This window comes from Castor canadensis, chromosome 13, assembly GCF_047511655.1.
Source record: "Castor canadensis chromosome 13, mCasCan1.hap1v2, whole genome shotgun sequence".
Classification (NCBI taxonomy): Eukaryota; Metazoa; Chordata; class Mammalia; order Rodentia; family Castoridae; genus Castor; species Castor canadensis.
The window spans coordinates 34,562,439-34,588,950 of NC_133398.1; the positions used below are offsets into that span (position 1 = coordinate 34,562,439).

A 26,512-nucleotide genomic window follows, 5' to 3' on the forward strand; every position below is an offset into this window, starting at 1 on the left:
ACGTGGGGGTGAGGCACTGGCAAAGCCTTCTCTTTGAATTTTCAAGCAGGACTCAGAAAACCCCTGACTTGTGCTTTGCAGAAACCTGGCTGAACTCTTGCCCTCTGGAAATCAGACAGCTCCCTTCCAGCCTTGCAAAAGTGGAGCAAAAGGAATAAATTCCCAAGGAGCCAGGGAGCCATGCTGGACAAGGCTTCTGAACTTGATGCTGACCACAAGGCTCTTTGAGGCCATGGGCACTTGCCCAGGCTGTGTCTGACCCCTGGAGGTCTCCCCTACTTCCTGCTGGTAGCACCATGCCTAGACTTCAAGACTAAGCCTAGCAACTTCCCCTCCATGACTCTGGCATGCCCTGCATGGAGCACAGGTGACCTTTGGAAATGAGTGCCAGAAATTCTGTCTTGTCAGTGGGATAAAGTAAGGTCCTTCCATCTGTAAGGCTCAAGTATGAAGTTTGAGATAGCATGGGGCAGTGGAATTTGGAAGGATTTGAAATTATGTGGACTGGATTAGAATATTGCCTTCATTTTATTTTATTTTATTTTATTTATTTATTTATTTTTTTTGTAGTGCTGGGGATGGAATCCAGGGCCTTGTGCATGCTAGGCAAGCACTGAGCTACATCCCCAGCCTGGCTCCAGTTTTTTGCTACTTATACAGCCATGGGCAAATCAGTTTCTCTCTCTCTTTCTCTCTCTCTCTCTCTCTCTCTCTCTCTCTCTCTCTCTCTCTCTCTCATCCTGCATTTTTCTTTTGTATAATGGCCTTAAACATTTACCTGTTAGGTGCTAAGAGTACTCAAAGAAATAAAGTAGGCTTCTCTTCTGTCTGGGGTTTCCTCATTTCCTAAAGAGGGCAGTCATGTACACACTTCATGTGATACTAGGTGGTGCTGTAAATGTTTGAGGACGTGAATTCTGGAAAAAGGAGGAGCTTGGTTCAAAGGTGGCATGGGTTAGCAGAGTGGCTCAAGTGGTAGAGTGCCTACCTAGCAAGCTCAAGGCCCTGAGTTCAAACCTGAAAACCACCAAATAAAAAAAAGTGGCCATCACCCCTTAGCTTAATTACATTGAGCAAGTTACTTAGAGCTCCCCCAGGTCTCTTTCTTCCTCTGTAAAATGGAAATGGTGATAGCATCTGCCTTTATATTAGACAATGCACATGAAATCATCAACTGAAAGACAGGCAGAGAGTACGTGTTCATTAAACGCTAGCTGTGTTTCTCGTTGTTCAGTGTTATTTTACTCCTGATAATTACAGATGTGAACAAAGTATTCTGCTCAGGGAACTAGAAGGGACTTCATGGAGGAGGCGACAATTGATCTGGGTCTTTAAGGAATGTTAGAAGTTTGCCAGGCAGGAAATAATATGGCAAAAATCACCCCTTGTCAGAGATGTAGAAACAGCCAGATTTCAACAAAGTGCACATGTGCGTTTGGGGGGTTGTTTGGACCAAGCTCAGGAAAGTCCTTGAATGCTGGGCAAAGAAACTTGGCTGTTTTTCCTTGGGTGGTGGGAAGTCTTGAGTCCATAACCAGGGGCCTCCCTGGCCAGGCCTCTCAGCTGAGCCAGGGGATGCTTTTCCTCATTCTGCCCCTCGACTTCTTCCCTCTGCAGATCATCAAGGACCAGAAGCTGCTGGTGATCGTGGGGGGCATGCTGCTGATCGACCTGTGCATCCTCATATGCTGGCAGGCCGTGGACCCCCTGCGGAGGACGGTGGAAAGGTACAGCATGGAGGTAAGCAGCTGCGGCTGGAGCAGGCCTGCAGCACAGCTCCCCGACACAGGACAGCCAGACTGCTGCTAAGTCACTTCCTTCCACTCAAGACATGCGTTATCTCGGGAAGGCCGAGTACAGGTAACATGAAACAATTTAATAGCAATATTAATAGATGCAGAGTAAAGGGGACATGTCGGGCTACCTAAAACCGTATGTTCTCAAACACTGTAGCAGCAGGCCCCGTCGTCCTGATCCTCTTTTGAGAAATCACAGTGCATGGTCCTCCTTTAAAGTAGTCCCCTGCGGGAACAGACATTCTGGTAGCGCTTTCTAGTTCCCGTGTGAACTTCAAGGTGATGGGCAGAATACTTCTTTCACACATTTGATATCCTGTTTGTTGTAAGATAAAGAATCTGACATAAAAGTGCGGTTAAATATATATATATATATAAGCAAGGTATGGTGGTATACACCTCTATTCCCAGCACTCAGGAGGCTGAGGCAGGAGAATTACAAGTTCAAGGTCAGTCTGGGCTATGTATAGCAAAATTCTATATCAGAAAATGTGGGTATATATGTGTGTGTCTTGATTTAATTGTATATATCACATATCTAATTGTATATATCGTAACACCAGGGAAGTCTGAGTTCCTTGGAAGTCATAGCTTTGTTGACTTTCTGCTAGAACAGCCTTTGTGGCATGCAGCTGGCTCTCCTGGGATGTGCTGTTTACGTCCACATAGCAAATTCAACCAAGGCAATGGAAAGCCTCCATTTTTCTCACTGCATTGCTAGGGAAACCTCTTTCTGGAACTTAGTGTGTATTCTTAAACTAAACCAGAAATGGTGGTTCGATGCACTGGGGACGGGGTTTCATCCTTTTAAACAAAAGGACTCTCTGGCAAGTAAGGTAGCCAGCCACGTTCATCCTGAGACCGACAGGGTTTACGCTGCCCAGTGAGGAGTTATGCAGCCAGTGAGGAGTTATGCAGTCAGTGAGGAGTTATGCAGCCAGTGAGGAGTTAGTTATGCAGCCAGTGAGGAGTTATGCAGCCAGTGAGGAGTTATGCAGCCAGTGAGGAGTTATGCAGTCAGTGAGGAGTTATGCAGCCAGTGAGGAGTTATGCAGTCAGTGAGGAGTTATGCAGCCAGTGAGGAGTTATGCAGTCAGTGAGGAGTTATGCAGTCAGTGAGGAGTTATGCAGCCAGTGAGGAGTTAGGCCATTTTGAAAAGAGACTCAGAACTGTGCCCCACCATCGGCCACCTTCTGTGCCCCACCATCGACCACCTTCTGTGCCCTCCAGAAAGGAAACGGCTCCAGGCAGAAGAGGCCAGAGCTGCAAAGAGGATGGAGTGATACTGGCTGTGCCCATGGGCAAGAAGGCAGCTGAGGTTACTCAGGCAGACAGGCTTTTTCCAGAGGGAAGGCGATATCTGGTCACCCTTCATTGTGCCCAGTTGGCAAAAGAGCACCTCTCCACCCACTCGAGGCCATGGGAATTCCCCACCCAGCACCAGGATGTAAAAATCCAGGCAGCTGTCCACACTTGGAAGAGCTGTCATTGAAGAGCTGGGTCCCTGAGCTGGGGAGAGGCTGAGGTGATGGTAATAACAACCACAATGACGATGGTGGTGATGGTGATGGTGGTGATGGTGATAGTGGTGGTGGTGATGGGGGCAATGATGGTGACAGCTGGCATCATGTATTGTCTAATCTTCATAACAGTCTTTGAAGCTATGGTTAACCCCATCTTAATGATGAGAGGTGGTATAACTTGCCTAGCAGGTTAGTGACAACACCACTAACTGCCCTCTCACCCAATAGCCCACCCTCCCTCAACACCTGGACACTTCTTTGCCATGTTCCAGGCTTTCCTGTCTTTCTTTGTGCATTAGTCACAGATCTACAAAGTGGGTGAGAGGGGCAAATGTCTTCACACCTGCAGATAAAGCCTCAAATTAGAATCAAGGGAAGACAGGGCCCAGGAAATCAGGGGAGAGGAGTAAAGGCAGTGAGGAAGAGCCAATGGGGAGGCCTGAGCTGGGCCAGATGACCAGAGACCAGCCCCAGGGGGCTGGATGATAAGCCCCGGGGCAGTTCTAGAAGCTGGAAGGCTATAGCGTTCCCCTAAGTTAACATGGAGGCCAAGTGTGCTCAGCGGTCCCGGGACTCCTGCAGTGGCAGAGAAAAGCCTGCAGGTTGGTGTCAACCTATGTCAGCAGACTCTGAAAGTTGAGAAGCCAGTGCTGTTTGTCTCCCCACTCCCCACTCTAACAGGATAAACCTCGTGCTGTTGGATTTGTCTGACTGATGGCGTCGGGTCATGGGTCTTAACTTTTTTCCTTTCATTCTATAGTAAGTATTGCCATTAGTGACTCTGTGTAGAAGCCTAGCACATCCCAGACCTTCCAGGGCAGTGTTCTCAAAGTGAGAAGGGCCTTTCTGCATAGATGAGAAACCAAGTCTGGGAAGGGGGATGGTCCTGCCTGGGCACCTGGATGGTCCAACTCGAGACCCATGTATGCTCTGCTGTCTTGTTTCCCTCCTGGTATCTGCTAAAATTTGTCTCGAATCTTTCTGGCCAGTACCTCTTTTTCTGCTCTTATTTTAGGGTTGCCCGCCCCCCCCGTTGCTCGTTGTCATGGTAACAGAGCCCTTTGATTTGTCAAGCACAGCCCTGTCAGGTTACTGTCGTTTTTCCACCAAGTGATGCCAAGCTGTCTGTTGGTTTCTCGCAGACCGTTCTCTGTCAGGCACAGCATGGTGGTTGAACGACATGCCCAGGGGTGGGGTGTCCTGAAGTCTGCTTTGAGGGACTGCTTTTTTCCAGAATCTTCAGTGAGAAAAAAAGTCTAGGCTTGAGGGGAGGTGATCAAAGGTCTTTGCAGTCTGTCCCCTCCTCCCCTAACCTCCCCATGCTCCTTGGTTTGCTCTGGACTCTCCGAACATCTTAAGACCCCAGGCCTCACTCTGGGTTACACTTCCAAAGCTTTGTAAACCTCTGCCCCCTTCCAGAATGTTCTCTACTAAGTAAATGGTTTGAGTTTTCAGTACCGGGGTCACAAACTATGGAGACATGTCCCTGGATTCACTGCCATACCTGCTCCCTTCCCCAACTTCCTGAACATTCCTCCCTCAGGACTCTGTGGAGTGAAGACCCCCCCACACCAGCTCCCTGGGACAGAGCCTCACACTGCTCAACCCAGGGCCCTGTGGCATTTTCCATGAGGACAGACAATTCATGGCAGCCTCAGCCCTTGATCTCATGGTGCCCGGAGGCTGTCTGATTGCACTTGGAGGTAAATAAATAGGACAAAGGGCTGAAGAATAAGAGGAAGGACTCATGGAGGAGATTCTCCCTCTGAGAGAGCACCCAGGTGTCCAGGGCATAGAAATCCCTGGAAGTCCTGGAGAAGGCAGTCTGGTCCCTCCTCATTCATTTTTATGCAATAAATATGGATACTGTACTTGTCTTAGACCAGGAACTATTCCAAAAGCTTTACAAATATGAACTCATTTAATTTAATCATTATAACAACACTGGGAATTAGGAGCTAGTATTTTCTCCATTAGTAGATGAGAAAACTGCAAAATGCACAGAGAGGTTCAGTGATTTGCCCAAGATCACACCAGCCTCTGTACCACCAATAAGCCTCCAGGTCTGAATCACAATCCCTCCAGCCTCCCGGTGTGCTGCACCTAACTTCAGCCCCGCCCTCACATACCCAACAACTTCCAGCAAGTCCATAGCATGACCCATCTATGCATTGGGCCCTGTACTGGATGCCAGAGAGGCCACAGTGATGAGAGATGGCCTGCCTTCAGGGCTTTTTGGAGCAAGAGGGGACACAGACAAGTTTGTGGCTAACTGGCTCTGCACGTGGGCCAGTTTGCTGGTAGAGTCCAAGGTGCTGAGGAGCCTGAGGAGAGTCCCAGTCTGGCCTCCTAGGGCCAAAGAAGCTTCTCAGCTGAGGACCAGGGAGGCAGGGATGTGCAAAGGAGGGGGGATGGGCATGTAGGCAAAGCAGGTGCATCTGGAGAATAGGTGGCTTGTCTGGCTGACCAAGTGCTAGGAGGACACAGGAAACGGAAGCCAGTACCTTGGCACAGTCACTTGGAAAATAGTTTGACGTGCACAAGCCCCTCCCACAGCCCAGTGAGACCATGAGGGTACATCCCTAGGGCAAGTCTCACCCGCGTACCAGGAAAGACCCTAGCATGGGTGTTCAGAGCAACACTGATCAAGAGAGCCCCACGCTGGGAGCTGCCCACTGTGCCTTACCAATGGGATGGGTACATGTGTTGTGGCATTTCCAAAAGGAGGAAATGTTGGGATGAATATCAGCAACGTGACAAGAGGAATGTAAAGAGCAAATCACAGGTGAAAACTCCAAGTGTCTCCTTGCATGCTTAAAGTTCAAAGGCTGGAGAAACCAAGCAAAATATTGCTCAAGAATATATACAAAGGAAGTGAAACAATTTTTAAAAAGAAAGAAAAGGCCAGTCATGGTAGTACCTGCCTGTAATCTCAGCACTCAGCAGATGGAAGTAGGAGGATTGCAAGTTCCAAGCCAGTCTGGATTACATAGTAAGACCATGTCAAGGACGAAGGGAGGAACAATGAATTAACTTTCCTCCATGTCTTTTCATGGCTCAGCAGTTTGTTTCTTTTTATCGATGATCAGTGTTCTGTGGCACGGAGCTACCATGGTTTGTTTATCCATACATCCATTGAAGAACATCTTACTTGCTCCCACCTTTGGGCAATCATGGATAAGCTACTATAAGAACTTATGGGTAGGGTTTTGTTTGCACATAAATTTGTAACTCATTTGGGTAAATACCTAAGATTACAAGTGCTAGATTACATGCTAAGCGTAATTTAGATTATTTTTGTTTTTGTTTTTGTTTTTTGTTGTTGCTTTGTTTTAGATAGGGGTCTTATTTATTTATTTATTTATTTTTTATTCATATGTGCATACAATGTTTGGGTCATTTCTCCCCCCTTCCCCCACCCCCTCACTTACCCCCTCCCCCTCCATTACCCCCCACACCCCCTCCCTTATCACCCTCCCTTCCCTCTCCCTCCCCACCCCCTCACTACCTGGCAGAAACTGTTTTGCCCTTATCTCTAATTTTGTTGAAGAGAGAGTATAAGCAATAATAAGAAGGACCAAGGGTTTTTGCTGGTTGAGATAAGGATAGCTATACAGGGCATTGACCCACATTGACTTCCTGTGCATGTGTGTTACTTTCTAGGTTAATTCTTTTTGATCTAACCTTTTCTCTAGTTCCTGGTCCCCTTCTCCTATTGGCTTCAGTTGCTTTAAAGTATCTGCTTTAGTTTCTCTGCGTTGAGATCAACAAATGCTATCAAGTTTTTTAGATGTCATCAGCAACACCACCAACAACAGGTGTTGGCGAGGATGTGGGGAAAAAGGAACCCTCTTACACTGTTGGTGGGAATGTAGACTAGTACAACCACTCTGGAAAAAAATTTGGAGGCTACTTAAAAAGCTGGACATCGATCTACCATTTGATCCAGAAATACCACTCTTGGGGATATACCCAAAAGACTGTTACTCCAGAGGCACCTGCACATCCATGTTTATTGCGGCACTATTCACAATAGCCAAGTTATGGAAACAGCCAAGATGCCCCAGCACTGACGAATGGATTAAGAAAATGTGGTATCTATACACAATGGAATTTTATGCAGCCATGAAGAAGAACGAAATGTTATCATTTGCTGGTAAATGGATGGAATTGGAGAACATCATTCTGAGTGAGGTTAGCCTGGCCCAAAAGACCAAAAATCATATGTTCTCCCTCATATGTGGACATTAGATCAAGGGCAAACACAACAAGGGGATTGGACTATGAGCACATGATAAAAGCGAGAGCACACAAGGGAGGGGTTAGGATAGGTAAGACACCTAAAAAACTAGCTAGCATTTGTTGCCCTTAATGCAGAGAAACTAAAGCAGATACCTTAAAGCAACTGAGGCCAATAGGAAAAGGGGACCAGGAACTAGAGAAAAGGTTAGATCAAAAAGAATTAACCTAGAAGGTAACACCCATGCACAGGAAATCAATGTGAGTCAATGCCCTGTATAGCTATCCTTATCTCAACCAGCAAAACCCCTTGTTCCTTCCTATTATTGCTTATACTTTCTCTACAACAAAATTAGAGATAAGGGCAAAATAGTTTATGCTGGGTATTGAGGGGGGGGAGCGGGAGGGGGTGGAGTGGGTGGTAAGGGAGGGGGTGGGGGCAGGGGGGAGAAATGAACCAAGCCTTGTATGCACATATGAATAATAAAAGAAAAATGAAAAAAAAAAAAGTTTTTTAGATGTCTTACCTATCCTCACCCCTCCCTTGTGTGCTCTTGCTTTATCATGTGATCAAAGTCTAATCCCCTTGTTGTGTTTGCTCTCGATCTAATGTCCACATATGAGGGAGAACATTTTTGGTCTTTTGGGCCAGGCTAACCTCACTCAGAATGATATTCTCCAATTCCATCCATTTACCAGTGAATGATAACATTTTGTTCTTCTTCATGGCTGCATAAAATTCCATTGTGTATAAATACTACATTTAATTGATCCATTCGTCAGTAGTGGGACATCTTGGCTGTTTCCATAACTTGGCTATTGTGAATAGTGCTGCAATAAACATGGGTGTGCAGGTGCCTCTGGAGTAACCTGTGTCACAGTCTTTTGGGTATATCCCCAAGAGTGGTATTGCTGGATCAAATGGTAGATCAATGTTTAGCTTTTTAAGTAGCCTCCAAATTTTTTTCCAGAGTGGTTGTACTAGTCTACATTCCCACCAACAGTGTAAGAGGGTTCCTTTTTCCCCACATCCTCGCCAACACCTGTTGTTCGTGGTGTTGCTGATGATGGCTATTCTAACAGGGGTGAGGTGGAATCTTAGCGTGGTTTTAATTTGCTTTTCCTTTATTGCTAGAGATGGTGAGCATTTTTTCATGTGTTTTTTGGCCATTTGAATTTCTTCTTTTGAGAAAGTTCTGTTTAGTTCACTTGCCCATTTCTTTATTGGTTCATTAGTTTTGGGAGAATTTAGTTTTTTAAGTTCCCTATATATTCTGGTTATCAGTCCTTTGTCTGATGTGTAGCTGACAAATATTTTCTCCCACTCTGTGGGTGTCCTCTTCAGTTTAGAGACCATTTCTTTTGATGAACAGAAGCTTTTTAGTTTTATGAGGTCCCATTTATCTATGCTATCTCTTAGTTGCTGTGCTGCTGGGGTTCCATTGAGAAAGTTCTTACCTATACCTACTAACTCCAGAGTATTTCCTACTTTTTCCTGTATCAACTTAAGAGTTTGGGGTCTGATATTAAGATCCTTGATCCATTTTGAGTTAATATTGGTATAGGTGATATACATGGATCTAGTTTCAGTTTTTTGCAGACTGCTAACCAGTTTTCCCAGCAGTTTTTGTTGAAGAGGCTGTCTTTTCTCCATGGTATATTTTTAGCGCCTTTGTCAAAGACAAGTTGGTTATAGTCATGTGGCTTCATATCTGGGTCCTCTATTCTGTTCCACTGGTCTTCATGTCTGTTTTTGTGCCAGCACCCTGCAGTTTTTATTGTTATTGCTTTGTAATATAGTTTGAGGTCAGGTATCGTGATACCTCCAGCATTGTTCTTTTGACTGAGTATTGCCTTGGCTATTCATGGCTTCTTGTGTTTCCATATAAATTTAACGATAGATTTTTCAATCTCTTTAATGAATGTCATTAGGATTTTGATGGGAATTGCATTAAACACGTAGATTACTTTTGGGAGTAGAGATATTTTCACTATGTTGATTCTACCAATCCATGAGCATGGGAGATCTCTCCACTTTCTATAGTCTTCCTCAATTTCTTTCTTCAGAAGTTCATAGTTTTCCTTGTAGAGGTCGTTCACATCCTTTGTTAGGTTTACACCTAGGTATTTGATTTTTTTTGAGGCTATTGTAAATGGAATTGTTTTCATACATTCTTTCTCAGTTTGTTCATTATTTGTGTATAGAAATACTAATGATTTTTCGATGTTGATTTTATATCCTGCTACCTTGCTATAGCTATTGATGATGTCTAGAAGCTTCTGAGTAGAGTTTTTTGGGTCTTTAAGGTATAGGATCATGTCATCTGCAAATAGGGATATTTTGACAGTTTCTTTACCTATTTGTATTCCTTTTATTCCTTCTTCTTGCCTTATTGCTCTGGCTAGGAATTCCAGTACCATGTTGAATAGGAGTGGAGATAGTGGGCATCCTTGTCTGGTTCCAGATTTTAGAGGGAATGGTTTCAGTTTTTCTCCGTTAAGTATAATGCTGGCTGTAGGTTTGTCATATATAGCTTTTATAATGTTGAGGTACTTTCCTTCTATTCCTAGTTTTCTTAGAGCTTTTATCATGAAATGGTGTTGGATCTTATCAAAGGCTTTTTCTGCATCTATTGAGATGATCAAGTGGTTTTTATCTTTGCTTCTGTTAATGTGGTTTATTATGTTTATTGATTTTCATATGTTGAACCACCCCTGCATTCCTGGGATGAAGCCTACTTGGTTGTGGTGAATATTCTTTTTGATGTGTTGTTGAATTTGGTTTGCCATGATTTTATTGAGGATTTTTGCATCAATGTTCATTAAGGAGATTGGCCTATAGTTCTCCTTTTTGGAGGTGTCTTTGCTTGGTTTTGGGATAAATGTAATACTGGCTTCATAAAATGTGTTAGACAGTTTTCCTTCCCTTTGTATTTCGTGGAACAGTTTAAGGAGGGTTGGTATCAGTTCTTCTTTAAAGGTCTGATAGAATTCAGCAGAGAATCCATCAGGTCCTGGACTTTTCTTTTTGGGGAGACTCTTGATTGCTGCTTCAATTTCATTTTGTGTTATAGACCTATTCAGTTTATTTGTATCCTCTTGGTTCAGTTTTGGATGATCATATGTATCTAGAAATCTGTCCATCTCTTTAAGATTTTTTAATTTATTTGAATATAGGTTCTCGAAGTAGTCTCTGATGATTTCCTGGACTTTGATGGTGTTTGTTGTTATCTCCCCTTTTGCATTCCTGATTCTACTAATTTGGGTTTTTCTCTCCTCATTTTAGTCAGGTTTGCCAGGGGTCTATCGATCTTGTTTATTTTTTCAAAGAACCAACTTTTTGTTTCATTAATTCTTTGTATGTTGTTTTTGGTTTCTATTTCGTTGATTTCAGCTCTTATTTTTATTATTTCTCTCCTTCTATTTGTTTTGGGATTTGCTTGTTCTTGTTTTTCTAGGAGTTTGAGATGTATCATTAGGTCATTGATTTGGGATCTTTCAGTCTTTTTAATATATGCACTCATGGCTATAAACTTTCCTCTCAGGACTGCCTTTGCTGTGTCCCATAGGTTCCGGTAGGTTGTGTTGTCATTTTCATTGACTTCCAGGAACTTTTTAATTTCCTCTTTTATTTCATCAATGATCCATTCTTCATTAAGCAATGAGTTATTCAGTTTCCAGCTGTTTGCATGTTTTTTGTCTTTACTTTTGTTGTTGAGTTCTAGTTTTATTGCATTGTGATCAGATAGAATGCATGGTATAATTTCTGTTTTCTTATATTTGCTGAGGCTTGCTTTGTGCCCTAGGATATGATCTATTTTGGAGAAGGTTCCATGGGCTGCTGAGAAGAATGTATATTGTGTAGAGGTTGGATGAAATGTTCTGTAGACATCAACTAGGTCCATTTGATCAATGGTATATTTTAGATCTAGGATTTCTTTATTGATTTTTTGTTTGGATGACCTATATATTGATGATAATGGGGTGTTAAAGTCTCCCACAACCACTGTGTTAGAGTTAATATATGCTTTTAGGTCTTCAGGGTATGTTTGATGAAATTGAGTGCCTTGACATTGGGTGCATATAGGTTGATAATTGTTATTTCCTTTTGGTCTATTTCCCCTTTTATTAGTATGGAATGTCCTTCTTTATCTTGTTTGGTCAATGTAGGTTTGAAGTCTACTTTGTCAGAGATAAGTATTGCTACTCCTGCCTGTTTAGGGGGGCCATTGGCTTGGTAAATCTTCCAGCCTTTCATCCTAAGCCTATGCTTATTTCTGTCAGTGAGATGGGTCTCCTGTAAGCAACAAATTGTTGGATCTTCCTTTTTAATCCATTTCATCAAGCGGTGCCTTTTGATGGGTGAATTAAGTCCGTTAACATTAAGGGTTAGTACTGATAGGTATGTGGTGATTCCTGTCATTTAGTTGTCTTAGTTGTTTGAAGGTTTGATTGTGTGTACCTAAGTTGAGGTTACTCTCTACTGTCTTGCTTTTTCTTTTCCTGTGGTTTGGTGCTGCCTGTCTTTTCATGGTTAAGTTGGGTTTCACTTTCTGTGTGCAGAATCCCTTGCAGAATCTTTTGTAGTGGTGGCTTTGTGTTCACATGTCGTTTTAGTTTCTGCTTATCATGGAAGACTTTTATTGCTCCATCTATTTTGAATGATAGTTTTGCTGGGTAGAGTATCCTGGGGTTGAAGTTATTTTCATTCAGTGCCCGGAAGATCTCACCCCAAGCTCTTCTTGCTTTTAATGTTTCTGTTGAGAAGTCTGCCGTGATTTTGATGGGTTTACCTTTGTATGTTATTTGTTTTTTCTCTCTTACAGCCTTCACTATTCTTTCTTGGGTCTCTGTATTTGTTGTTTTAATGATAATATGCCATGGGGTAGATCTATTTTGGTCTGGTCTCTTTGGTGTTCTGGAGGCCTCTTGCATCTATATGGGAATATCTTTCTCTAGATTTGGGAAATTTTCCATTATTATTTTGTTGAATAGATTACGCATTCCCTTCGCTTGCACCTCTTCTCTTTCTTCGATGCCCATGATTCTCAAGTTTGATCTTTTGATGGAGTCGGTGAGTTCTTGCATTTTCTTTTCACAGGTCTTGAGTTGTTTAACTAATAGTTTTTCAGTTTTTCCTTTAATTACCATTTCATCTTCGAGTTCTGAGATTCTGTCTTCTGTTTGTTCTATTCTGCTGGATTGGCCTTCCATTTTGTTTTGCATTTCTGTTTCGTTCTTTTTTCTGAGGTTTTCCATATCCTGGGTCATTTCCTCTTTAATGTTGTCTATTTTTGTCCTGAGTTCATTTATCTCTTTATTAATCGTGTTCTCTGTTTCACTTTGGTGTTTATACAGTGCTTCTATGGTTTCCTTTATTTCTTCTTTTGCTTTTTCAAATTCTCTATTTTTGTTGTCTTGGAATTTCTTGAGTATCTCCTGTACATTTTGTTTGACCCTATCCAGTATCATCTCTATAAAATTCTCATTGAGTACTTGTAGTATGTCTTCTTTTAAATTATTCTTGTGAGCTTCATTGGGCTCTTTGGCATAGTTTATCTTCATTTTGTTGGAGTCTGGATCTGAGTATCTGTTTTCTTCATTTCCCTCTGGTTCCTGTACTAATTTTTTGCTGTGGGGAAACTGGTTTCCCTGTTTTTTTCTGTCTTCCCGTCATTGCCCTTGGTGTTGTTATTGTCCCTGTACTGTGTGCAATTAAGTATTTTCTAGCTTGTAATAATAACACTGGTGATATTTAGAATGGAAAGGTGAAAGGAGATGGAAAGCAAAGAAGTTAAAGAAAAAGGGAAAAACAAACAAACAAGTAGGAAAAAACAAAACAAAGAAACAAACAAAAAAGTTTCAAAGATATAAACAGGGAGAGATAGTGTACTAATCAACAGTAAGCTGAACAGGCATTAGAGAGATAGAGGGAGGATTGAAAAGAAAAATAAATAAATAAATAAGTGAAAAAAAATCTCCAAGTTCAAATGCAATAAAGTTTCAGTCTTAAAAATTTTGGTGTTCGTCCCTCAGCCTCCAATCCTGGAAATGGTGTCTCAGAAGTAGTTCTGTCGTTGTCTCATCAAATGGGAAAAAAAAACAAACAAAACAATACAAAACAAAAAAAAACCCACAAAGTGTCCCAAGTTCATATGCAATACAGTTTCAGTAAGTTTTTCAGCATGCAGGTGTAGTTCAGTTGTTGTCTCATCAAAGGTAGGGAGAAAAAAGAAAAGTCTGGAGACAGTTCTGTCTATGGCTATCTGTGGCTGTGGCTTGTCTGCCTGCTGCTATCAGCCTGCTGTTGCTGGAGGCGTTATTTATGCAGATCTCAGGAGTGAGCTTAACACTCACCTGGCCCCGCAGGCTTTGTTTACTCAGAGTTCTCCTGTGCGTGAGCCACTGCGACAAGCTTTCCCCTTTCCAAGCACACTGGGGGAGGTGACACTGCACCAGCTTTCTCAGGCTGGCGTGTTTCTTTACAGTTCACCGGGAAGTGGGTCTTCCCCCCTGTCCTGTGGAGTTTTCCTCCCACCGCCACTTTTACAAGCTTTCCTGCTCCTGGTTGCTGGGCGTGTGCCGCTGCTCCTGCCTTCTCCAGCTGGCTTATTGTGAGGGATTTCCCCTTCCCCCATCTTCGGCCCTCAGAGCGCCCCACCCTTTTTGCTACGTGTCTTTTTTGTTGTTATTGCTTATTATTCAGTTTTTTTTCTTTTTTCCGTGGGTTGGGGTCGGTCTGTCCAGGGGGCTATGCTGATGTGGCCCAGGGTTGTCTGTGGGGGTACTGCGTGCTGCTTAGCTCACCTTGTGGTCCGGGTCTTCCCAAGTGGTCTGGGCACTGGCGTCTGGCGGCTGCACAGGAGCCCTCCTGGTTTCTCCGTTTAATGTGAAGTGGAGATGCTATGCGCGGGCTGGGGGTGTGGAGGAGTCAAAGTTTTGCCTCTTCTCGGTGGTTTTTCCTGTAAGGTGTGTCTCCAGCATCTCTCCAAGATTTTACTTTAGGAAGCACGCTTTCTGCTTCCTCCCTCTAGCCACCATCTTGGAATCTCCGTAATTTAGTTTTGACAGAAGCTACCAGACTGTCTCTCAAAATGGCTGTGCCATTGTGTGTGAGCAGTGACCAGCAATGACCGTGAGTTCCTGCTGCACACATTCCCCCCAGAATTTGGCATCCTGTGTTCTGGATTTAGGCCATTCTTCTAGGTATGCAGTAGTGTCACCTTGTTCTAATTCACAGTTCTCCAGTGACATGATGCTTATTTCTCACGTGTGAGGTGTTTGTTCAGATACGTTGACCACTTTTTATTTAGATTGTTTTCTTATTGCTGAGTTTAAGGAGTGCTTTGCATCTTTTGGATACAAGTACTTTATCAGATTCACATTTTGCAAATATTTTCTCTTGGCCTGAAGCTTGTCTTAGCATTTACTTAATACTGCCTTTTGTAGAGCCAAAGCTTTTTATCTTAATGGAGGCTAACTTTTCAGTTTTTTCTCTCCTGGATCATGCTTTTGATGTATCTAAGAACTCATTGTCAGCCCCCAAACTACCTAGATTTTCTCCTATATCTTCTCAAAGCTTGATGAGTTGCGATTTTACATTTAAGTCTGTGGTCTATTTTGGGTTAATTTGTGTGCAATGTATAAGGTCTGTGTCTAAATTCAGCTTCATGTCTGGGGACAGCCACGTGTTCCTGCACCATTTGTTGAAAAGACTGTCCTCTGTCCGTCACGTGGCCTGCGCACTTGTTACAGATCAGTTGACTCTATTCATGTGAATCAGGTCCTGGGCTCTTTGGTCTCTTCCATTGAGGCACTTGTCTGCATTTCATCACTACCACACTGTTCTGATTCCTCTAGCATTATATAAAGTCTTGAGGTCAGGAAGTCCTCTAACTTTGTTTTTCAATGTTGTGTTGGCTCTTCTGGGACTTGTGCCTCCATGTATAAAATTTAGAATCAATTTGTTGAGATGCACAAGGTAACTTCTGGTATTGCATCGACTCTATAGATCAAGTTGGGAAATACTGACATCTTAACAGGACAGAATGTTCCATCCATGGACATGGTCTATCTCTCCATTTATTTAGGCCCTTTGATTCTCTTCCATCAGTTTCCTACATTTCCTTTTATGGATAGTGTGCATAATTCTTTAGATTTATATCTACTATATTTGTTTGTTTGGGTGTTGAAGTAAATGGTGCTACTTTTAATTGCAAATTCCAATTGCCCATTTACAGTATAAAGGAAAGCCATGGACTTTTATATAATGACCTCATACCATGCACCCTTGCTCTTAACTGCTTCTTAGTTCCAGGAGTTTTTGTGTTGATGCCTCACGAATTTCTACATAGATAATGATGTCACCTGCCACGAAACACACTTTTCTTTCTTTCCAATCTGTGTACCTTTCATTTCCTTTTGTTCACTTACTGAATCTAGGACTTCCAGTACAATGTTGAATAGAAGTGATGAGAGGAGACATCCTTGCCTTGCTGCCAGTCTTAAGGAGAAAACATCCAGTGTCTCACCATAAGCATGGTGGCATATCTTTTTTTTTTATTCTTAAAAAGTTTTTTTGAAGACACTATGAAATAGTTTTGGTGGCCCAAATTGAGGGTGCCTTTGGGGAGGTGATAGGAAGGGTGAACAATGACACAGGCAAGGGCCCAGACTGTTAGAGGCCTTATGTGCTAAGCTGAGTTTAAACTTCAAAATGAAGGAGATTTAATCAGGGGAGTGACTTTATCACATTTGCCCTGGCTACAGGGTGAGAACAGATGGAAGGGTGAAGCTGGAGGCCAAGCAATGGCTAGATGTCTTTGCAATAATTCAGGGAGTAGGGACAGGTAGAAGCAAGTGGTTTAGAGAGATATTTAGGAAGCAGATGTGATTGATTGACTCTAAGAGGTGGGAACAGAGAGGCAGGAAGGGTTGTGCCCAGATTTCTGCCTCAGTGGTGGCTGGTTATTTCTTCACCAAGTCAGAATACAGGATGAGGAGGGGATTGGGTGGGAATGTGGGGATGGCTTATTTCTGGTCATAAGTTCGAAATATCTGTGGGCCTCCTGGCAAAGGGGTCCAGAAAATTGGATGCAGAGTCCCAGAACACAAGAGAGCAGTTTGCCCAGTAGAGATTTGTGGAGAGGACATTAGTGCACTGAAGATGAGCATTGTGTGCTTGTGGGAATGAGTGTAGAGACCCAGAATGCATGGGTCCAGTGAGAAGTGCAGAAGTCCTAACTGGAGCCCTAGCAACCACTGAGCCATGATGGGCACTGGAGGAGGAGCCCAGCGAGGAAATTTTGAAGTGCTAGGAAGGTAGGAGGGATTCAGGAGAGAGCTGTCCTTGAGTAGGAGGATAGGGAAGCGAGATGGCCATAGGCAGAAAGTCCAAAGTGAGCCATAGAGGAATGGGGAGAATTTGAAGAAGGAGGGAGAGACCTCTAGAGACCATGCTCTGAGCAAGGCTAGGACTGGCAAGTGTCCCAGGACCTGGCTCTCTGCTCTGTCTCCTGCACTGCATCTCAACCTGACTCTGCTTTGCAAGCTGATGGGAAGATTGGCTGTTTCTGCATTTCAGAAACAGCAGCTGTGGATAAACCTGCCAAGTATGTTAAAAAGGTTTGTAAAATATGATTAGGATTCTGGGAGAAGGAAAATAACTTTTTTTTTTGGTTTGTTTTGAGCACCTGCACTACTAGTGCTGATGGTGAGTGGGTGTGGGACACAGGTCTGCAGTTCAGGGAGAGGTGTGTGTTCAAGACCAGAACTGAGGTGAGTCAACACGTGGATGAAACCAAAAGCCCTGATGGAGGGCACCAAGGGAGGGTGTTAGAGATGGAGCAGAGAAGGAGACAAAGGACAAAGGACTGACCAAGGATCACGCTGGTGTTTAGAATCCAGAGAGGTAGCAAAGGAAGCCTGGCAGGAGCAACCCAGACCAACAGGAAGAAAAACAGACAAGCTCAGTCTCTTGGAAACCAAATGAGGAAAGTGTTTCACAGAGGGAACTTTGATGAACTGTGTCTTACTATTAGAACAAGTAAGATAACTTCACACACACACACACACACACACACACACACACACACACACACACAGAATTATTTTCTCTTTTAAGGGAAATACTTTGAGATAATTTCCCACCAAGGCAAACTCAGTACATACTGATGAGATGCTGTGACCCTGGGGAAAAGGGTTATTTCTTCCAACCCTTCCTTCTATACGAGGCCACTGTCTACCCCTCCACCTGGGCATTCTGAGATGGTTTTGATATGGAGAAACACGACAAAAGCTCTCAAGCTCACTGAACACTCAGGGTCCACAGGGGCAGCATTCTGAGGTCACCCTCACTCTTCGAGGTCTCCCCCTCTGCTCTAAGGCAGATTAGAACAGGAGAGGGAATCACATTTGATGCAGTCACCCATGGGAGCTGTGGGTGTGGCAGGCACTTAAAGAAGTGGTAGACGGCCACTCACCCAGGCTGCCGTACTGGGGCTTGGGAACTCTGGGTTCTGTAGCATTCTGGCCATTCTGGCAGTGATCAAGTTAAGGGCAGTGTGGCAACGGGGGTATTTCAAACTTCCCTCCATGTTCAGAGATCTCACCTCTATGTATTCGCAGAAGCCAAGGAGGGATTTGGAATCATAGAAGTGCTCGTTTGAAATGAGTGGGTTATACCAGTTTTGTTTCTATGGAAACATATTGGAAGATGCAAACGCATGGAGTTTTAAATAATTTTAACTCTTATCTTCTACCCCACTCTAGAGCTGATCTAGGGGGAAAAAAAGGCCAAGCCTAAAACAGGCACAGGCATCTTCAGGGAGCATAGGCCAGCCTCATTACACTCCTCACTGTGAGACAAAGAGATGGCAGAATGGCCAGGGTAGGGAGTGCTGGGGACCCAGGTCCTTTCTGCTCCATGGGCTGTTCACAGGTGGCCTGGTGGCCCAAGGCTTTTGTTGCTAAGGTCACACTCCAAGTGGTGGGTCATCACTGCTGAAGCCACCAGCCCTGGATAGTAGGACTGTTTCTTGTCACCCACAGTCATCCATGAATGGCCAGGCTGGAGCTCTAGTGAGGACCTCTGGTCAACCTGTTGCCCGAAGTCTGCTCAGTTAGCCTGGCTAAGTCCTCCCAGAGACGGACATACCACCTGAAGTTCTGACCACGTAAAAACTCTCCCCATCAGTTAGAGGACACAGTCTGTGCTCCTTAGCACAGGTGTGGAGGCCTTTAATGATCTGGCCTATTTGCCTTCCCAGCCTCGTATCTGACCACCGCTTCTTCCCTCCTGTGCCTGATCTGCTATCCTGAGCCATTGGTACTTCTCCAAAGTGCAATGCTCTGTCTTTCTCTGAGCCTTTGTCCCCTCTGCCCAGAACACCCTCCTACCCACTCCAATATGCCGTGTAAATTTGTATGTAAAATTCCTACTTAGGCAGCTTAGCAGAATTTTCTGCTGGAGCCTTGGGATCACATGGGCAGCCTTGGACACCTCTCTCCTGCACTCCTACCTCACTCTGTTCACCCCCATTCTGATCACAATACTGGTAATTGTGCACCTGTCTCCCCTCATCTATGACCTCCTCAGGGGTCATAGCCATCTGTGTGTCCTCAGCACCCACCACCAGGGCCTGGCTCAAAAAAAGTGCTCGGTAAATATTTATTGAATAAATCATCCCCTCCACCTGGAACTGTCTCCCCATGCCTCCATATGTCCAAATTCCACCCATCTGTCTAGGCCCATTAAGCCGGCTTCTCAAAAGAAATCTCTTTGCTGAGTTGCAGTTTAATTTACTGTCACACCCTCACCTTTGTCAAGGGCCCATTTCTGGGACTGAGGCTGCCAATTTCAGGATGATTCAGCATCTCTGCAACAACTGTGGTTCAGCTGGTGACTTAGTGTCCTTAAGAGAAAGATCCACGCTGCAGATCCCCGCGGAACGTAGAGCCAGGAAATGGGTTATGCTCGCCCGTGAACTTGACTCCATTTCCTTCCTGCGATCAGGCAGTCTTAATGGATAAGCCACTCTGCTTTCTTTTTAACCTTGGCTGCCAGAAAGTTGGAACCAAATTGAACATTCGGGCAGGCGCAGAACCAGCCGTCTTATCTCAGGTTCCTGGAGGATTATCTCAGCCTCTGATCGTGGCTCTATTTGTTTGTATTTTTCACTCTCCGGTTGTGTTTGGGCCTATTTATGTGCTGCCTCCGGCCCTTTGGGAGAGCAGGCAAGGTGGAAATTCTAGATTAAGTTATTAAAATGAGAACTGGAGGGGAGATTTAATTGCAATGACGTGCCAGACAGAAATTTTAAGGGTGTCCACAGGTATGTGCCTTGTGGCTTGGATCCCAGTTTATCCCCAGCTTAGCTCTGCCGTGGGCACTGTGGACACAGATGTGTCTGGGTGCAGAGTGAAGACACAGAGCTCTGTTAGCCACAGCCATGTTTCTGGAACCTCTCAGGTCTAAGGCATCTAAGATACGTGGGAGACTGCAGTTTCCTTCTCTTCCTTGGTTCCTCAGGCACCTCTGGGGTTTTCTGGGATAGCAGAGGGAAGACACAGCCCCAGCCTCAGCTCTGGGAGCAGCCCTGAAGCTAGAAGCTCTCCTCTCCACCTATCCAGATGCTCTCCACAGGTGGGATGTTTACTAGAAATCCTCAAGGACATGGACCAGAAGGACTGGAAAATTGTGCAAGGACCTGGCCTCTTTGACTGCTATGCTTGTCTCATTAAAGCCATTCTGGTTCTTGCGCAAAAAGATTGATTTTTTTTCCCCAACCTGACACATGGATGTGATCAGAAACAGGTTGTGGTCCCCAGAAAAGACCTGCCATCATTTTTGTGGGGGGAATTCCAACCAACCATCTCTTTGTAGATGATATGTCATCAAGATGCCTCTTTGGGGCTGGTGGAGTGGCTCAAATAGTACAGCGCCTGTCTAGCAAGCACGAGGCTCTGAGTTCAAACTCCATTACCACCAAAAAAAAAAAAAAGCCTCTTTGGCATTATGGGTGCCCACTGTGTGGCACGCTGTGAATCTGCTCCCATGGCTCTGATGAGCCATCCATCAGGACCATCTGAGCAGCTTACTGCTGGTAAGTCTGCTCCAGTCTGTAGGAGAAGCACAGCAGCCCCTCTTGATGACATGTGCCTCCAGAGTTTGGGTTTTAAGTTTGAGTTACTACACTGTACTGCATCACTGGGCTTCATTTTCGAAAGTATAATCTAGAATTGAGTTTGTGTTAGTGTTTCTCAGAAAGCAACAGAGAGAATATATATTGGTCAAGATGTGCTGTGTAACCAAAAAAAAAAAAGTGGATTTTAAAGCAATGAAGGTTCTTTATTCCCCAGAACACCTGTCTGTCAACAATCAAATGTAGCTTTCACCCCACGGTCTCCTCTCTCTGAGGCACAGCTGATGGTGCACCTTCTGGCACAGTGCTGTGGCAAAAGGAAAGAGTCTATAGTAAGGCGTGTACTGGCTTTTAAAACTTCCGCCCCAGTGTCACTTAACACTCATACTTCATTGGCCAAAATGTGTCTGTGTCCACGCCTCAATTCAGTGGGGAGGGGAAGAGCAATCCCACTATGTGCCCAGAAGAAAAGAAAGACACAGGCCTTACTGGTTCTCACGGTGACAGTGATAGTACATTTCTATCCAGCCTTTTGTTGCTGTCACAAATAATGCCCCACCCAGCACAGTGTGAGCTCCACGGGACAGAGATTTTAGTCACTGCGGTATCCCTAGCACCTGGACAGGTTCCTGGCACTCAGTAAACACTAGGCAGGTCACTGAATGACCCCAGTCTTGGAGCAAGCTGGCTAGGAGTTCTATGGGACATTCCTGAGAAGTTCTGCAGACTGTGCTGCCCTGTCCCGTCCAACCATTCCCTCTGTCTCCACTGCTGGGTCCAAAGCACCCCCAGCTCTCCTCGTCTGACATCGGGAATGGGGATGCAGTGAGGCACAGCTGCAGTTGGCCCGTGTGCACCTCTGATAGAATACAGAGTAAGAACCCTTCTCTTTTAAGCCATAGGTTGCTGCTGGTTGTTAGTCAGTTCCTCATCGCTGTGACAAAGACCTGAGAGAAATCAACTTACAAGGAAGTACGGTTTGTTTTGGCTCATGGCTTCAGAGGCTGCAGTTCATGGTCACTTAGCCCTTGTTACTTCAGGTCTGTGACGGCACAGGATCTCATGGTGGGAGCACACAGAAAAGCCTGTCTACTTCATGGTGGGCAGGAAGCAAAAAAGAGAAAGACCCTGCCCCAGTGACATCACTTCCTCCCACTAGGCCCCACCTCCTAAAGATTTGCCCACCTCCCAATAGCTACAGCTGGGGACTGACTCTTTCACACAAGGGCCTTTGGGGCACGTTCCAATCCAGACCATGACAGTGATGGTGGCGGTTACCACAGATTGCCAAGAGGTTCCCATCTTATGTTCATTGTCCCCTCCAAACTGTTCTTGACATGGTAGACAGAGGGGTTTGGGGTTTTTTGAGATATAATTGATATAACATAAAGTTGACAGTTTTCAAAAGGACACTTCAGGGTTTTGTAGCACATTCATAAGGTTGTACAACCATCACCACTAATTCCAGAAAAGTTTTTATCACCCCAAAGAGAAACCCTGCTCTTTTTTTTCCTATCACCTCTCATTTTGCCTTCAGCCCCTGACAACCACCAATCTACTTTCTGTCTCTGTGAATTCACCTTTTCTGGACATTTCCTATCAGTGAAATCATATAATATGTGGCCTTTTGTGTCTGCCTTCTTTTGTACCTCTGTGTTTCAGTACTTCATTCTTTTTACGACTGAGTAATATTCCTTTACATGAATATACCACACTATGTCCATTCATCAGTTAGTGGTATTTGAGTTCTTTTCACTTTTTGACTTTCAGTGGATATTTGAGTTCTTTTCATTTGTGTGGGTGATGCTACTGAGTATTCAGGTACAAGTTGCAGTTCTCTTGGATATCCACCTAGGAGTGTATGGGTCATATGGTAACTTTATGTTTCATGTTTTTAGGAACTGTCACAGTTTTCCACAGTGCCACCAGCAGTGTATGACAGTTCCAGTTCCTCCTTCTTGATTATACCTGTCCCAGTGGGTGTGAAGTGCTATTTCTTGTTTTTGATGAGCACCGACGGGAACTAGCAGTGTGGCTTAAGCAGTACAGCACCTGCTTTCTAAGCATGAGGCCACCAAAAAAAAAATCAAACGATTAATGGCTAAAGGTATGAGGCATAGTTGCATGTGTTTATTGGCCACTTGTGTATCCTCTTGGGAGAAATGTCTACTCAGAGCCCCTGCTCATCTTCTAGTTGAATTAGTTGTCTTTTTATTGTTGAACTGTAAGAGCTCTATGTATTCTGGATGCTGGACCCCTATCAGATATGTGATTTGGAATTTTTCCTATTCTGTAAGTTGTCTTCTTGCCTCAGTAGTGTCCTGTGACATGTGAAAATTTTTAATTTTGATGAAGTCCAATTTATCTCTTTTTCTTTGCTTAGTTGTCATGTAGGAATAATAGCTAAGAAACCATTGTCTGATCCAAGAGCGGAGAGATTTATACTTAAATTTTCTTCTGTAGTAGTTCTTACATGGAGATGTTTGATCCATTTGAGTTCATTTTTGTACATGGTGTAGGTAGTAATCCAAATTAATTCTTTTTGCATGTGGGTGTCTAACTGTGTAAACACTAGAGTGTTGAAAAGAATTCTTTCTCCATTAAATGGTCTCATAACCCCTGTGGAAAGTCGATTAATCATGGGTGTGAAGTCGCATCCTGACTCTCACTTCTCTTCCTGACTCTCACTTCTCTTCCATCAGCCTGTGTGTCTGTCCTTATGACAGTACCATGCTGCCTTCATACCGCAGCTGGGTGGTAACTAAAATTGAAAAGTATGAGTCTTCCAACTTTGTCCTTCTTTTCCAAGATTGTTTCAGCTTTTTAGAGCTCCTTGAGTTTCATATGATTTATGGGATCAGTTTTTCCATGTCTGCAAAAACAGCTGTCAGGATGTTCACAGGGGGCATTGCATCTATAGGTGAACTTGGGGAGTGTTACCATCTTAATAATAGTCAAAAATCTTCCACTCCCTAAACATTGCATATCTTTCCAGTCATTTAGCTTTTCTTTCATTTCTTTCAGCAATGTTTTGTCATTTTCCGTGTACAAGGCTTGCACCTGCTTGGTTAAATTTATACCTAAGTATTTTACTCTTTTTGATGCTATTATAAATCAAATTAATTTCTTGATTCCCTTTGTTCTTGGCTAAGTTATAGAAATAGAACATATTTTGCCTGTCCATCTTGTATCTACAGCTTTGCTAAACTGAGTATCAGCTCTAATAGTTAAGTGGTAGATTCTTTAGGATTTTCTACCCATATAATCATGTTATTTGTCAATAGTGTCACTTCTTTCTTTCCAATTTGGATGCTTCTTCTTGAATAGGCAAACATATTCTTGAATAAATTTTCTTTTTTATTTTTTCAGTACTGGGGCTTGAACTCGGGGCCCTCACCTTGAGCCACTCCGCCAGCCCTATTGTGAAAGGTTTTTCAAGGTAGGGTCTCACAAACTATTTGCCCTGGCTGGCTTCGAACCACAATATTCCTGATCTCTGCCTCCTGAGTAGCTGGGATTACAGGCATGACCCACCAGTTTCCAGCTTCTTTTCTTTTTCTTTCTTTCTTCTTTTTTTTTTTTTTTTTTTTTTGAGGTACTAGGGTTCAAACTCAGGGCATTGCACTTGTTAGGCAGGCACTTGAGTCATGCCCCTAGCCCTCAGGATGGTAAATTGAAGGCAGAAAGGCAAGAGAAGGAAAGTCTGGACCCAGGGAATCTGAAGTCCAGATGGTTCACCATAGCTCCGCCAAGCTCAGCCAGGTAAGGGGAAGGGGAAGAGAGAGGCCCACCTGGGACGTTCTCCCCTCCAGCCTTGTGTTCATCTGAAGATCCGTTAGTCACTATTTAAGCAAGTGCTTCCCTACAGGAAGAGAGAACAGGGACAAGGGAAGAAGGGAGCTTCAAGATCCCTGTCCCTACAGTGGCTGTCTATCACAGGGAGAGGCAGAGGGTGAGCAAAGGCCAGACCAGAACTTGACATGCCTCTTGCAACTTAGGAAAGCCACCAACTAGCTGGGCATGGTAGTGTATCCTGTAATCACAGTTTGGACACTGAGGCAGGAGGATCAGAGGCAGAAGCCACCCTGGGCTCCATCATGAGTCCTAAATGCGGAAGGAAGGGAGGCACCAACCATAGATCCCAACCGGGAAGCAAGGGCCCAAGGGAACTGCAGTGCCTCTGAAATGGACCCAGCAGGCACATGAGGGGTGCTTATTATTTTCTGCCATTGGGTGACTTGGGGTTTCTCCCTAAGGTGATGATGGATTAAACCTCAAACACTGGGCTGTTTTGACCTTGGCAACAGATGGAACACTTAAGGTGTCCGAGAGATGCTCAGTTCAGGTCAGAGGAGGAGAACATGACTGGTCCTGCCAGTCTGTCCCACCCCTGCCTTCTCTGCCCTGGGCAGAGCCCCCCAACATCCCTCCTTCAGGCCACTCCACTTGATCCAGGCCTTCTGAGCTGGCAAACGCAGAATGCAGTGACACAGCACCTCTCACTTCAGCAGCCTGACTTCCCCATTGTAGAGGTGAGGAAACTGAGGCTGCACAGGCAGCCTGAGTACCTAAGGTGCAGGTGGCCACACTGCACTGGAACTGGACCCCATCCTGGCCTCTGGTGCTGGGTGACTTGGCATCTCTCCCACTGGAGAGGCCTCTCTGGGTCCAGTCTCACTTCTTGCTTCTTTTGCATCAGTCCTGGGTTTTACTTTGTTTTGGTTTTTGTTGTCGAAGCTTTCAAAATTATTAGCATCCAGTTGTGCATAATGTTGGCTCATGAATATTTAGACATTTTTCGCATCTGTGATTATCTGGTTGATGTTTCGTAAGAATGAAGCCTTGTAGACGGATGTTCAAACCTGGTGATTCAGACGGGAGAACAACTCCTTCTGGCCTCGTCCCATCCTGCAGAGCGATCTGCTCAGTCTTCATGCGGGATTTCGATCAGCCCCTTTGCTTTGGTGACAACAGCCAGAGTGAGGATAGCGCAGCTTCCAGGGAGTGCGCTGTGTGCGATGCACTGGGCCAAGGGAGGTGCTTTGTCCACACCTTCCATGCTCACAACGACCCCGTGTGCTGGTGATCATTATGATCCCCAGCCTGCAGATGAGGCACATGAGGCATAGAGAGGTTACGTAACATGCTTGTGGTCACACAGCAAGTAAGGACACGCATGTAGCCCAACGTGATGAAGCAAGAGCACTCTGTAGTTAGACTTGACCTCAACCCCCAGCTTAGCCACTTACCATACCAAGTTAGTAGTGGGTTAAATTGCACTCCCCAAAAGTATGGCAGCGTCCTCATTCCTGGAACCTACCCTTATTCCTGACCTTATTTTGAAAAAAGAGTCTTACAGAACTAATTAAATCTTCTTTTTCTCAGTGGTACTGGGGCTTGAATTTAGGGCCTCACATTTGCTAGGCAGGTATTCTACCACTTAAGCCACTCCACCAGCCCTAAATTTTCTTTTAAAAAGAAGTAATTCTGTTAAGGATCTTAAGGGAAAATCATCTGAACTTCCACATGGGGTCCAAATCCGATGACGTGTTCTTATAAAACAGGAGAGGGGCCAGGCATGGTGGGCATGCCTATAATGCCAGCACTCAGGAGGCTAAGGCAGGAGAATCACAAGTTCAGGTCCCACCAGGGTTCATAGAAAGACCCTAAAGACCGTGTGTGTATGTGTGTGTGTGAGTGTGTGTGTGTGTGTGTGTGTGTGTGTGTGTGTGTGAGAGAGAGAGAGAGAGAGAGAGAGAGAGAGAGAAGAGAGAAGATAGAGGAAAAAAAGAGAGGAAGGATGAAGGGAAA

At 44.4% G+C, this 26,512-nt stretch overlaps 1 protein-coding gene across 1 annotated transcript in view; it reads left to right on the plus strand.

Moving 5' to 3' along the window:
- Gabbr2 (gamma-aminobutyric acid type B receptor subunit 2) overlaps nucleotides 1–26,512 on the plus strand; it is a 342,858-nt gene that overhangs the window by 280,043 nt on the left and 36,303 nt on the right. Inside the window, exon 13 of the mRNA XM_074051393.1 lies at nucleotides 1,618–1,740. Coding sequence (XP_073907494.1) covers nucleotides 1,618–1,740 — 123 coding nt within the window. The remainder of the gene's footprint in view (nucleotides 1–1,617; nucleotides 1,741–26,512) is intronic.